At 44.0% G+C, this 13,527-nt stretch overlaps 1 protein-coding gene across 3 annotated transcripts in view; it reads right to left on the bottom strand.

Moving 5' to 3' along the window:
• Positions 1 to 13,149, bottom strand: part of MSRA (methionine sulfoxide reductase A) — a 194,125-nt gene extending 180,976 nt beyond the window's left edge. Inside the window, exon 1 of one of the 3 annotated variants that reach the window (XM_083432791.1) lies at positions 12,916 to 13,149. In XM_083432791.1, coding sequence (XP_083288917.1) covers positions 12,916 to 13,114 — 199 coding nt within the window. In that variant the 5' untranslated portion in view covers positions 13,115 to 13,149. Of the gene's footprint in view, positions 1 to 4,797; positions 5,001 to 12,915 lie in introns of those variants that run through there. The other 2 variants (XM_083432792.1, XM_083432793.1) reach the window with 2 other exon arrangements.
• Positions 13,150 to 13,527: the final 378 nt, after the last annotated feature.

The raw sequence follows: 13,527 nt of genomic DNA, 5'->3' as shown, positions 1-13,527 counted from the left end.
ATGGGAGTTGAAGTCCGACAGCATCTGGAGGACCACAAGTTAGATACCCTTGACCTAGACAGAAGGTGCTCCCCACAGACCAAGTACACAGTGGTTCCTCCGTGGAATGTGGCCCAGACATTTACTATAATGTTGTATAATGTACTATACAAAGAGCTTTCTGTTCTTCTGTATTCCTTGATACATCCCACAAAGCTGACCTTTATGAGGGCCTTCTGGTGGTTCCCTCATTGCAAAATGTGAAGTTATAGGGAACCAGGAAGAGGGCCTTCTCAGTAGTCATGCCCAGCCTGTGGAATGCCCTCTCATCAGATGTCAAGGAGATAAACAATTTTGTGACTTTTAGAAGACATCTGAAGGTTGACCTGTATAGGGAATTTTTTAAAAAAATGATGTTTTACTGTGTTTTAATTTGCTGGAAACCACTCAGCTGGCTTGGGTAACCCAGTTAGATGGGTAGAATAGTAATAATAATAATAATAATAATAATAATAATAATAATAATACCTTGCTTTACAAACCCAGTCATCTTACTCACTCTTCATTCACTATACACAGGACGTTCAATGACAGTGCAGACTCAAGTTTATGATATCACCTGGTTCCCAAACATATACATAATTGTGCCCAATTGGGTTTATTGGGAGAAGCTACTTTATTCCTTCATCAAAAGTTTCATTTCAAAATGAGGAACCAGACATCTAGCTCTAACCGCTGAACTAATCCAGAATGCAACAGCTAAACTTGTGACTGGGGGCGGCCACCGGGACCACATAACGCCAGTCCTGATAGATCTGCATTGGCTCCCAGGGCATTTCCAAGCACAATTCAAAGTGTTGGTGCTGACCTTTAAAGCCCTAAACGGCCTCGGTCCTGTATACCTGAAGGAGCGTCTCCACCCCCATTGTTCAGCCCGGACACTGAGATCCAGCGCCGAGGGCCTTCTGGCGGTTCCCTCATTGCGAGAAGTGAGGTTACAGGGAAGCAGACCCTTCTTGGTAGTGGCGCCCGCCCTGTGGAACACCCTCCCTTCAGATGTGAAGGAAATAAGCAGCTATCTTATCTTTAAAAGACATCTGAAGGCAGCCCTGTTTAGGGAAGTTGTGAATAGTTAATGCTGAATTGTTTTTAACACTTGATTGGAAGCCGCCCAGAGTGGCTGGGGAAACTCAGCCAAATGGGCGGGGTATAAATAACAAATTGTTTTTTTTTTTATTATTATTATTATTATTATTATTATTATTACTGCTCTCATGGATAGTAAGTTCTTCCTAACAGTTTTACCTGCGCTCCCAAATTTTGAAAAAAATGCTTTTCATCCTGTTCTGGATGGGGAAGGTGTATTACTGATCCTCCTCTTTCTTCTTCTCTTATTGTTGTTGCTGTGAGTTGCCAACAAATCACAGCAACAACAACTGAGGTCCTATACTTTTCATGGTGTTTGATGGTCTTTGGATATTGTTTTATGCTTTGTTGTTTGATGATGTTAACCATGTTGTGCTTCCTCTTGGAAGGAAAGTGAGATACGAATGAGCACTGAAACAAACAAATGTTTAGGGAGTCTGGCTAAGACAGGCATAGACAAACTCAGCCCTCCAGATGTTTTCGGACTACAACTCCCATGATCCCTAGCTAACAGGACCAGTGGTCAGGGATGATGGGAATTGTAGTCCCAAAACATCTAGAGGGCTGAGTTTGCCTATGCCTGGGCTAAGACATGCCTGCCACCTTGAAAGCAGAGCAACAGGAGAACTGAGGAAACAGCCTTAACCAGGGATTCATATCCCGGTATTCTTACAGACAACCATTATTGCTTAGTTTATTCAAGACTAGATTGCTCAGATTTAACTAACTGTGGTAAAGGAAACGAACTGCAGCTAAACATTTTGTCTGCCTGAGGCCTAATACATTATTAACACGTTGCTGGTAATGGCATTTTCTTTAAAAAATTCTAAAACATGTCGTACATGCTGCAGCAAAAAGTGCAATCCCCAGGAACTACTCCTATGCAAACCCCATCAAATCAATGGAGATTGAGCCAGAGCATTGTAATACAGTGGTGCCCTGCAAGACAAATGCCTCGCAAGACAGAAAACCCGCTAGACGAAAGGGTTTTCCGTTTTGGAGGTGCTTCGCAGGACAAATTTGCTATGGGCTTGCTTCGCAAGACGAAAATGTCTTGCGATTCCTGGGGGTTTTTTTCTGCTCCGTACCCACTTTATCTAAGGCACTAAGCTGCTAATAGCCTTTTAGCAGCTAATCCGCTAATCCCTTAAGCCTTTAATAGCCGCTAATAGCCGCTAAACCGCTAATAGTGCTAATCCGCTAATCCGCTAATGGGCTTGCTTCGCAAGACGAAAAAACCGCTAGACGAAGAGACTCACGGAACGGATTCTTTTCGTCTTGCGAGGCACCACTGTATTTTAATACTCCATTGTGAATCCTAACAATTTCAATGAAAGTTGTGCAGGAGCTACTCTGACTGGATTGCATTCAAATTAGCACCTCTAAAGAAATATAGCATTTCAGAATAAATTGGCAGTTTATATTTTTGAATACTCCCCTATATTACATGATCTGAATCTATTTTAAAGAACATTTCAAAATTCAGTTATTTTTCCAGCTAGCTCACTGCACCTTTGGAGAGAATTTCATTCCAAAAGTTTGGAATTTTGGGTCCTTAACACACAGACAATGCACACTTGTGACATCTCAGTTTGGAGATTCAGAATAATTCTTTGGCAATTATTTGGCTAAAAAGTTTTTTTAAAAAAAAATGGAAAAAGGTAAGCAGAATACTAATGCATCTTGCATGGATACGTAAAAGTATATTTAAAGCAGGTTACTTGGTATATCCTCCTTAAAAATTCTGCATACTTTCCATATATTTGTTTAGGAATTGCAAGCAAAAATTGGAATAGGTTTTCAAGACCAAAGGGCACAATCCACCAAAGTAATCCTGCTTAACAGTGTAATCCTACACATCTGTTGTGTTCCCCTGAGTTCAATAGTTCATTCCTATATAACTGGGCATACAATTGCAGAATCCTAAGCACACCTAGTAGGGAGTAAATCTCATTGGATACGGTGGATCTAACTTTCATGGAATCATGCACCGGATTGGACATTCAATCCCATTCAATCCAATGGAAGAATTCAATGTGTTTAAATAGCTCTCTTTCAAATCAAAGCAGTTTTAAAGTGCTTACCTTTGGCTGAATACTGCTCATCTTATGTTATGTTATGAAAGATTATACAAAAGATAAACATAGAAAAAGTACATTAATAATAATGGTAACTCCAACCTTATAAAATGCAATCAAATCTACATGAATGTTACAAAATAAAATAAGCTACATGCAGACCTTTCATTTCCAAAAAATTGAATGGGCTCTTACAAGGCAGTCCTATATATCTTTCCAAGCAAGCCATTACAACAAACACTGCAATAAGACACAAAAAGAAGTTCAGTGACAGCATTTGCTTTACTGTAATGACTCTGGAATCTGTTCAGCTAGGCAAGAACTTTTTTATTAAAAATATATCAACTTCTATTCTATATACACTAAAAACTCCAACTATTTTTGGCTCTTTAACATTCCAGTCCTAAACTTGCTATTCATAAAGTTCTTTGAATTTCAAGGGAATTAATTTCTTCATAAGTGTGCTTGGCATCACAAACGTAACAATTTTCTATGTACATTCAGGATCTACATAAAGATTTTTAAACACAGTTACGGGTTTGTTTTGTTAAAAAATATATGATGAAATTTGTTATTCTAACAGCTGGTGGCACAACTGAACAATCTCGTATTTTAAAAAAAGGTCATCAACTATTTCTGCGAAGTAAAAAGGACCCACACTAGCCTATCATAACTCTCTGAACCAGTAATGAAGGAAAGAAATGGAGTAATTCAAGGCCTAGTTGACAAGATACTTCTGTATTTGTTGGTTCAAAATTAGGAATAAACTATTCCTTTCCTGTGTCATAAAGTTAAAGACTGCTTTAAAAGAAAATTACTCTAACTGCATAACTAAAATCACACTGAATCTGATCTTCAGTCATTGTTAAACTACTTAACCCAATAAACTCAAACTCAAGCAAATAAATTGTGGGGCTTTTTCTACCAGTTATTTCAATCAGCAGAACAGAACCTACTTAACCCAAAACTTTCCTCATCCTGAGTTATCAGCCCAAATTGCAATTCCTGCCATCATCAAACAATTTTACAGAATCCATTACGATTTGCTCCTGAAGTATACAATTCGCTAATTTCACAAGCGTCTTTTGAAAGTTATACTGTATGCCCAAAACTGTTTCCAGGCACTAAAACAAATTGCCATCTTTCTAGCTGCATGTCTTCAAGCAAAGACTGGTGCCTTCAAGCTGAACGTCGTGGGTTTTCCCTGTTGTCACCAATTGAAGGGAAATGTGCTAGGTAAAGGAGGAATTGCTGGAAACAAATGCTGCTGCTTTAAGAAAACACAAAACACTATTTTACATCAATATTTAAACTATATCATTTCACAGCGGATATAGGAACATATATCAGAGGGGATCCCTTTTAAAAGTTATCATTTGCAATGTATTATAAAGGTGAAAGAAAGAAAAGCTTATACCCTCAAACCAGTTTTTTTGAATAAAAACAACTGTCTAGCTTGATCCTAAAAGCTTAAAGTCAATGAGAACTTTTATTCTGCAAATGTATGCCATTTTTAAAAAACTTAGAATCTTCCCCCGCCCCTGCCCACTCATCCCCATCTTCCAACCTTACTATACATACAAAATTCAAATACCGTATTATCCTATATGTATAAAGACAAAACACTGTGGTGGCTTCTTTAAGAAAGGCTGCTACTTCCCAAACCAGTGATGGACGAATTTTAATATACCGCCGCTTTAAAACAAAACAAAAAACAAAAAAGCCCAAGCGACTTTTAATAATCTTCTAAGTTTGAACACCGAAAACTTCTGAGTTTTTTTCTGTATCCCAAGATGGTTTTCTTTCCTGAAGCTCAAGCCGCGAAAGCAGACAAAAGAAGCCGATTTGATTGAACAGTGCCAAGTCTTGCCTTTTTCCCCCTTTCTTCAGCTCGCTTGCTTGCTTGCAGCATGGCAACCTTCCCAAGCAGTCTTGGCAGAGCTCCAGCCTGTGCCAGGCTGTTGGAAGTCCTTGTTTCCAATAGATGCCCTTTGCAAGTCAATTAATAAACATATATATATATATATATATATATATATATATATACACACACACACACACACACATATACACATATAAACGTGTGTGTATGTATAAATGTATATGTATATGTATACATATACGTATATCTATATGTATATATTCTTAGCCAAAATTGTTGGTTAGAAACCAAATCCTGGCACCAGCATCGCTTCATCCTGCCAAATTGCCTTACAGCCTTCATGGTTTAGTACACTGTGCACAATGGTAACAAAAACATTTTACTCAGTAGTCCTGGAGAACTGGATGCAATGCGCACCATTCAGCGATAAGAAATGTGTTCTCTATAAACGTCTACAGGCAATACATAAAGATGCCAAGCTTCTTTCGAAGGAGGTTCTACCCATAACATTAAGAAGCATGGAATACTGCATTAATATCAGGCTGAATGGTGATAATGGGGAAAGCTCCACTATGGAAACAGACCTAAATCATGGCGAAAACTGAAATTATAATCATTTTGTTTTCAGAGAAAATACAAGGTATGTTAATTTTCCCTCCCCTCCTTGTGTCTCATCTTATCAGATATCTTGTCAGGTGGAACCACAGGCAATGGGTGGTCAGACCGTAAGATACAGTAAAGGTAAAAGGTAAAGGGACCCCTGACCATTAGGTCCAGTCGTGACCGACTCTGGGGTTGTGGCGCTCATCTCACTTTATTGGCCGAGGGAGCCAGCGTACAGCTTCTGGGTCATGTGGCCAGCATGACTAAGCCGCTTCTGGCAAACCAAGCAGCGCACGGAAACGCCGTTTACCTTCCCGCCAGAGCGGTACCAATTTATCTACTTGCACTTTGATGTGCTTTCAAACTGCTAGGTTGGCAGGAGCTGGGACCGAGCAACGGGAGCTCACCCCGTCGTGGGGATTCGAACCGCCGACCTTCTGATCGGCAAGTCCTAGGCTCTGTGGTTTAACCCACAGCGCCACCCACTTCCCTTTAAGGGAGACATTAAGTTAACCAACCCCAGAGTTGGCCACAACTGGACCTAATGGTCAGGGGTCCCTTTACCTTTACCTTTTAATCACAGCCCCACTGTCTTACCTATAGGGACACAGGAAGCTCTGTTATACCAAGTCAGACTAGCAGTACCCCCTAGTTCAGTAGTGTACACTGATTTGACAGTGGCTCTCCAGGGTTTCAGATAGGGAATCTTTTACAGTCCTAGCTGGTGATGCTGCAAAGGAGATGCTCTACAACTGAGCTACAGACCTTGCCCAATAAAAGCAGTTATTAAAAACCAGGCTTTGTTGTTAGCCTCCTTCTAACAAATTAATGCTTGTATGTATTCCCAATGTTTGTATTCCAAAACATGCACTGAAGGCAAAAACCATTAAAGATTGCCAAACTTTATGCCTGAAGGGTAGGTAAGAATTTACATTTCAGCCTAAAGTGGTGGTAAAGCTTCTGACAGCTAATTTTAAAATCTGCTCAACCTCAGCAGGCTTAAAAATTATTAGCAGACTTTGAAATGTCAAAACCGTACATGCACACATAGCAGGGAAGAAGTCCCCTTGAATTCAGCGGGACTTTCACCAAGTAAACATGCTTAGGGCGTCACTGGGACAATGTGCATTTGGCTACCTATCAGCACAAACTTAGTCAATGTTCTTCATTTGTGCGGAAACTAGCTGCAGACCTTGCACAACTCGCAGGTGAGTTGAGCTTGTTTTTGTTTTGACAAAGTCAAGCCAGCTCAGCCCTTGGGAAACTTCTGATAGCCTGGGAAACCACAGAGAGGGAGGAACCGAGCAGATCAAGCGCAAAGAGGAAATATCACTTTCAAAGCCGGAAAAAGAGAAATGAGCCTGGGAATGAGCTGCCTAAATAGCTAGAGCTGGTTGATCCACAGTACTAGGCTCAGTTAATATAAGGATCTTTTATTATTATTCATTAGCAGCTCCGCATACCCAAGGAGTGACTCAGGTCTGTGAAGTGGCAGCACTCCTATTCACAGCAGCAGACATCAGGTCCATACTGATAACCGCAAGTGAACAGAGTTTCTTCTTCCCTGGGGTACGGGAGAAGCGGAGCCTCTCGAGGGAGAATTTGAATAAAAAGAAGGAAGCAAACCCAGTAACCGCTGTGGACAAGGCATATTATAATGTTATCTCTGGCACAGCTATTTTGTTATTGATAACCTCAGAAAAGCTTTTAGTATGGTTTGTTAAGCCGTATCAGAAATTCATCCCTCAATTGCAGTACATGAAACACTGTCCTTTAAAAAATGTAAACACAACCTTTGGGAAATTGGAGATAACAGATCCTTTTAAGATATTCTCCCTCTTTGGCGTACATAACCGTTTTATTCACGGATAAACATTTCCCACAGGTTTCTGAAAGACTGGTCTTGCTGCCACTGTTGATAAACTATAGAAGCTATAGGACTGCACCTTCGTCCCCAGTACAGGACCAGATTTTCAGCACCAGTGTTGCTGCATAGGCTTCCTTGCTCAGCAATGAAACAGCACACTTTGATAAACCACAGTTTCTCAGCTTAATCTGCCTCACAGGGAAGTTGTGAGAAAAATGAACTATGCAGGAAAGATTTCAAAATTATTAATCTCTGCTCCATAGACCCCCAGATGTTTTGATAAAGCGTCCAGAAGCAGAAGAGGCTAGGGCCAGGCCTTCTGTATCTTTAATTGGCCCACAGAAGAGGGAATTCCGGAAGGTGCAGTTTTCCTAACCCTTCCAAAATTCCCTCTTCTAAATGCAATCCTCCATCTTCCTCTAATCCCAGATACTATTTGAAGAACCGATCAGCTGCTGTAATTTATTCGAGGGCCTTCCCAAGCCTTGACAGCCAGGCATTGAAGAACACCCTCAAATCAAGTTATTTTGTTCCATAATCTGGAATAAATTCTCAGAGCAACACACAAGCATCGTTCTCCGAATAAAGATCTTCTCCATTTTCTTGTGGTCAGGTTCATGAATATGCAATCTGCTGAATATGTCTCTTTTATGTCTTCTTTGCAATCAAGGGATTGCCAGTTGGGTAAACGTTTCCACCCCTCAAGTGATGCTGTTCCCCAGCAACCTGACTTTTATTGCCAGGGGGGGACCCTTCTGGTGAGATACTTTGGCTTAAAAGCCCATCTGAATCCTTCTGGGGTGGGGATCCAGCTTTGCACAATAAAGCTTCAGGCCCATGCACACCGCAGTGTGAGAGGAATGTTAAGCAGCTTTTGAAAAACTCCAGGGATTGGCCGGGGGGGGGCGGCTTTCAGGTGAAAGTGTTGGCTAATGAATATTGTGTGTGGTACTTAGGAGGTGAGAAGACAGTGTTGGGTTTTGAAGACTCCCAGGAGCTGTGTTTCTCTGACAGCCGGTCAGTCAGGCCATCTGAAATGCATACATATTGGATACCGTCCATCTACCAAAGATTATTTGCACGTTTTTGACATACAGGTACTGCTTCTTTTCCAGAAGTCACATGAAGAATTTCCACCTAAGTATCAGTTGCATTATCCCTGCATCATTTCACCTGAAGTATAAACACACAAAAAACTAACACATCTCTGTTTCTGGTCATGTTGCTATAAATTTCATTGGAGAATACTGTCAGGGAACTGCCATCGGAGCTGGAGGCGGAGAGGAGGCTCCAGAGGGATGGCGGAGAGGGTCCCAGTAGGGAGAGAGGTAGCCCATCCGCTGGGGAAGGAAATCAGCGTAACACCAGTGGAGAAGGGGGGCAGATGGGGGAATCGGGAGAGGTGGCTCCAGGACTCCTCGCCGGAGACCAGCGGAGAGGGTACGGGTACTCCGCTGCCCACACCCACTTTGCGCAGAAGACTTCCGCGCAGGCAGAGTAGGAGGAGACTGGGCGTCAAACAGCTTCTATGCTGGAAGAGGTTCAAGAAACGCCCACTGACGGATTCTGCCAGTGACTGAGGCAGCCACAGAACTTGAGGCTGTCCAGACAAAAGGGTTCAACCAGGCAACCTAGCCAGGAGTAACGGCAACTTACGCACGAGCAACCCCTAGAACCATTACAAATATATTGTAAGGTACAGGCACATTGCACTTGAAATAAGAGTTGTTTTATATTGTTCTTTTTTGATAAAAGAGGGGGATGGAACACTTCTATAAACTTCTATCATGCCACCTCATACTCGTCTTTCCTGGTGGGATGCAGGTAGCACTGTGGTCTAAACCACCAAACCTCTTGGGCTTGCCAATTATAAAGTCAGCAGTTCAAATCCACATGACAGGGTGAGCTCCCATTGCTCTGTCCCAGATCCTGCCAACCTAGCAGTTCGAAACCATACCAGTGCAAGTAAATAAATAGGTACCGCTGCAGCGTAAAAGTAAACAGTGTTTCTGTGCGCTCTGACACTTATCATGGTGTTCCATGCTCCAGAAGCGGTTTAGTCATGCTGGCCACATGACCCAGAAAGCTGTCTGCAGACAAACGCCAGCTCCTTTGGTCTGAAAGCAGATATGAAAGCTGCTCCCCATAGCCAAATTCAACTGGACTTAACCGTCCAGGGGTCCTGTACTTTTACCTCACCTTTGCTCACCTTTTCTCTAAACTAAAAAGTCCCACACGCTGCAACCTTTCCGCATAGCAGAGTCGCTCCATCCACTTGATCATTTGGGTGGTCCTTTTCTGAACCTTTTTCAACTATACAATATCCTTTTTGAGGTGAGGTGACCAGAACTGTACTTGTTGTTGTTTAGTCGTGTCCGACTCTTCGTGATCCCCTGGACCAGAGCACACCAGGCACTCCTGTCTTCCACTGCCTCCCGCAGTTTAGTCAAACTCATGCTGGTAGCTTCGAGAACATTGTCCCACCATCTTATCTTCTGTCGTCCCCTTCTCCTTGTGCCCTCCATCTTTCCCAACATCAGGGTCTTTTCCAGGGAGTCTTCTCTTCTCCTGAGGTGGCCAAAGTACTGGAGCCTCAGCTTCAGGATCTGTCCTTCCAATGAGCACTCAGGGCTGATTTCCTTCAGAATGGAGAGGTTTGATCTTCTTGCAGTCCATGGGACTCTCAAGAGTCTCCTCCAGCACCACAATTCAAAAGCATCCATTCTTCGGCGATCAGCCTTCTTTATGGTCCAGCTCTCACTTCCAGACATCACTACTGGGAAAACCATAGCTTTAACTATACGGACCTTTGTTGGCAAGGTGATGTCTCTGCTTTTTAAGATAATACGCCAAATGCAGTTGCACCATAAATTTCTACAACAGCATTATGATATCATTTTATTTTCAATTCCTCTCCCAGTTCCTTGCATGGAATTTGCCTTTCTCACAGCCACCGCACACTGGGGTTAACACCTTCAGTAGATCTATCTACTATGATCCCAAGGTCATGCTCCTAGTCTGTCACCTCTGGTTCAGTCCCCATGAGCCTGCGCAGTGAGCCTGGAACTTATAAGGGTGACTATGTTCAGCCGCTTGCTCCAAAAGCCAAAATCATGTATAGTCAAAACCCTCTGCGTTCAGTGGTGGGTGGGTTTGCCCATGTTATTTTCCTGAGAACCCTGCCCCTTAAAAAAAAAATCTATTTTTTGCCCTGTGCGTAAATCTGAATGCACACAAATTAATTGTGTGTAAATGATGGGCTAGGGACGTGGATGGCGCTGTGGGTTAAACCACAGAGCCTAGGACTTGCCGATCAGAAGGTTGGCGCTTTGAATCCCCGCGACGGGGTGAGCTCCCCTTGCTCGGTCCCTGCTCCTGCCAACCTAGCAGTTCGAAAGCAGATCAAAGTGCAAGTAGATAAATAGGTACCACTCCAGCGGGAAGGTAAACAGTGTTTCCGTGCGCTGCTCTGGTTCGCCAGAAGCGGCTTAGTCATGCTGGCCACATGACCCGGAAGCTGTATGCCGGCTCCCTCGGCCAATAAAGCAAGATGAATGCCGCAATCCCAGAGTTGGCCATGACTGAACCTAATGGTAAGGGGTCCCTTTACCTTTACCTAAATGGTGGGCTTACTCTATGTCAAATTAAGGGTTTTTTTCACCCTGCACTTATTTACAAAGAACTGCATATGCCATTTTACCACCCCTTCACTGACCCCGAACAACTTAACACCCCTCTGCAAACTTGGGCCACCACTCTGCTGCCTTCCCAACTCCAAGAGAACATTTCATGCAATGTGTCTTTTTAGGTACTTTTCATTAGAGCATGTCTTCTTTTTGCAAATAAAGGGGGAGGAAAGCAGGTATTTTATTGTAATGACATGTTTATTTTATGTATAATGGCATTATGGTAACGTATTGCTTTTAGATGTTTCTATTTTAGCTAGGGACGCAGGTGGCGCTGTGGGTAAAACCTCAGCGCCTAGGGCTTGCCGATCGCATGGTCGGCGGTTCGAATCCCCGCGGCAGGGTGAGCTCCCGTCTTCGGTCCCAGCTCCTGCCCACCTAGCAGTTCGAAAGCACCCCAAGTGCAAGTAGATAAATAGGTACCGCTTTATAGCGGGAAGGTAAATGGCGTTTCCGTGTGCTGCGCTGGTTCTGGCTTGCCAGAGCAGCTTCGTCACGCTGGCCATGTGACCCGGAAGTGTCTCCGGACAGCGCTGGCCCCCGGCCTCTTAAGTGAGATGGGCGCACAACCCTAGAGTAGGACACGACTGACCCGTATGGGCAGGGGTACCTTTTTATTTTAGCTGTAAGCCACCTCAAGTTCTTCAGGGAAAAAGGCAGAGTATGTATGTATAAATATTTTCCCCCAACAGTCAGTTGCAACCCTTAACTTTCCAAAGCCAGAGGTGTGCAAGGAAGTATAACTGAAAAACCGCCTTATGCAAGCTGTGAGTGAGATGGAATGCCCTTTATTGGAGCAAAGCCTGGGGATAGCTCAGTCACTAGAGCAGGAGACTCTCAGTCTCAGGGTCGTGGGTTCGAGCCCCAAAGTGGGGAAAACAGATCCCTGCATTGTAAAGGGGTTGGACTAGATGACCCCCGTGGTCCCTTCCAACTCTACGTGAAAATCATTGCTCCAGTTGCGAAACAGTCGCCTCTGCTGCTTCTTGGAAACAGCCAACCTAATGCAACCTATGCACCGCCTAAGATTGCAGAGACCCACAGAGATTTACTGAAGAATGGGAAAAGTTTTCAGAATATATGCATAATCTAAGTGAAAAACAAATAACGCTTGTAACTTTTAATGAAGCTTTGTAAAAAAGAAAGGTTTAGAATTTGAGTGAAACAAGATTTAATTTATAAATAATTAGGTGAGACATCAGAAATGTGTAAGAAATTAAGAAGGGAAGGAGGACCAGCCAAGTTGAGGGAAGTCATAAGAAGAGAATGGATGTTAAAAAATTGTGTGAATTGTATTAATTTGTTTTATTTGTAAATTGAATAAAAATTATATTAAAAAAAAAGATTGCAGAGACCCACGCGGAGCATGCGCACTGGGGCTTGGCTTCTCCCTGGGAGAGGCGGGCCAAGAGGCGCGCATGCTCCCTCCGAACACCACCGCGCGAGGTCCCCGACCCACCTCCTCAGGGCGCAGGCGCCGAGCGCGGCCGGAGAGAGCTCGCGCATGCGCTACAGTCCCGAGAATAACGGGAGAATCCCTCACGAGCTGCGCTCTCTCTCTCTCACTCGAGGCGCATGCGCGGCCTTCTCCTTCGCTCTCACTCGAGGCGCCCGGCTCCCCTCAGGAGGCCGCTTTTGAGTCTTATCTCTCTCTCTCTCTCCCCGCTCACTTACCCAGGAGGCGCACAAGGCTCCGGCTCCGGCCGGGCAGGACCTCTCGTTCACCGGCTGCCTTGAGGGCAGAAGAGGCGGCTTCTCCCATGGCTGCGAAAGCGAGGAAGAGTCTGCGGAGGCCGACGGAACTCATCGCCCCTCCCCCCACCCTTGGGGCAAGAGGGACGGAGAGGCGGCAGCCGTCAGGTGGCGCGCGCATGCGCCGGGACGGAACCCCTGTCGCGAGGCTCGGGGTGGGGGAGGTGGGAGGGCACGTGGTCAGCGGCTGGGCGCGAGCGGTGGGGAGTCACGTGCCCCCGGAGAGGAAAGGTGCAGTTGCGCACGCGCGACGGAGAGCGTTATGTAGTCAACTTACCTTGCATAATATTGGGGTTTTTTTTAACGCCTTAGGGGGGAAGAGCGGGCAGTGGATCAAATTATGTTGCAAACCTCCCCGCGGTGGTCGGTACAGAAAAGCAGTCGATGATCATTAAATTATCAATAATAATGCTTATTGTTTAATGTTTTTTAATATTAATTTATTATGTCTGCTGCATCAGAGGCTAAGGCCCGAATTAATGGATTCAAGTTGCAAGGAGGGAGATTTAGACCAAACCTTGCCCAAGCGGGTGT

Source organism: Podarcis tiliguerta, assembly GCF_965153285.1.
Source record: "Podarcis tiliguerta genome assembly, chromosome: 3".
NCBI classification, from domain to species: Eukaryota; Metazoa; Chordata; class Lepidosauria; order Squamata; family Lacertidae; genus Podarcis; species Podarcis tiliguerta.
Note: the sequence above shows the minus strand (reverse complement) of the source record. Positions and strands in the feature narration are given on the sequence as shown.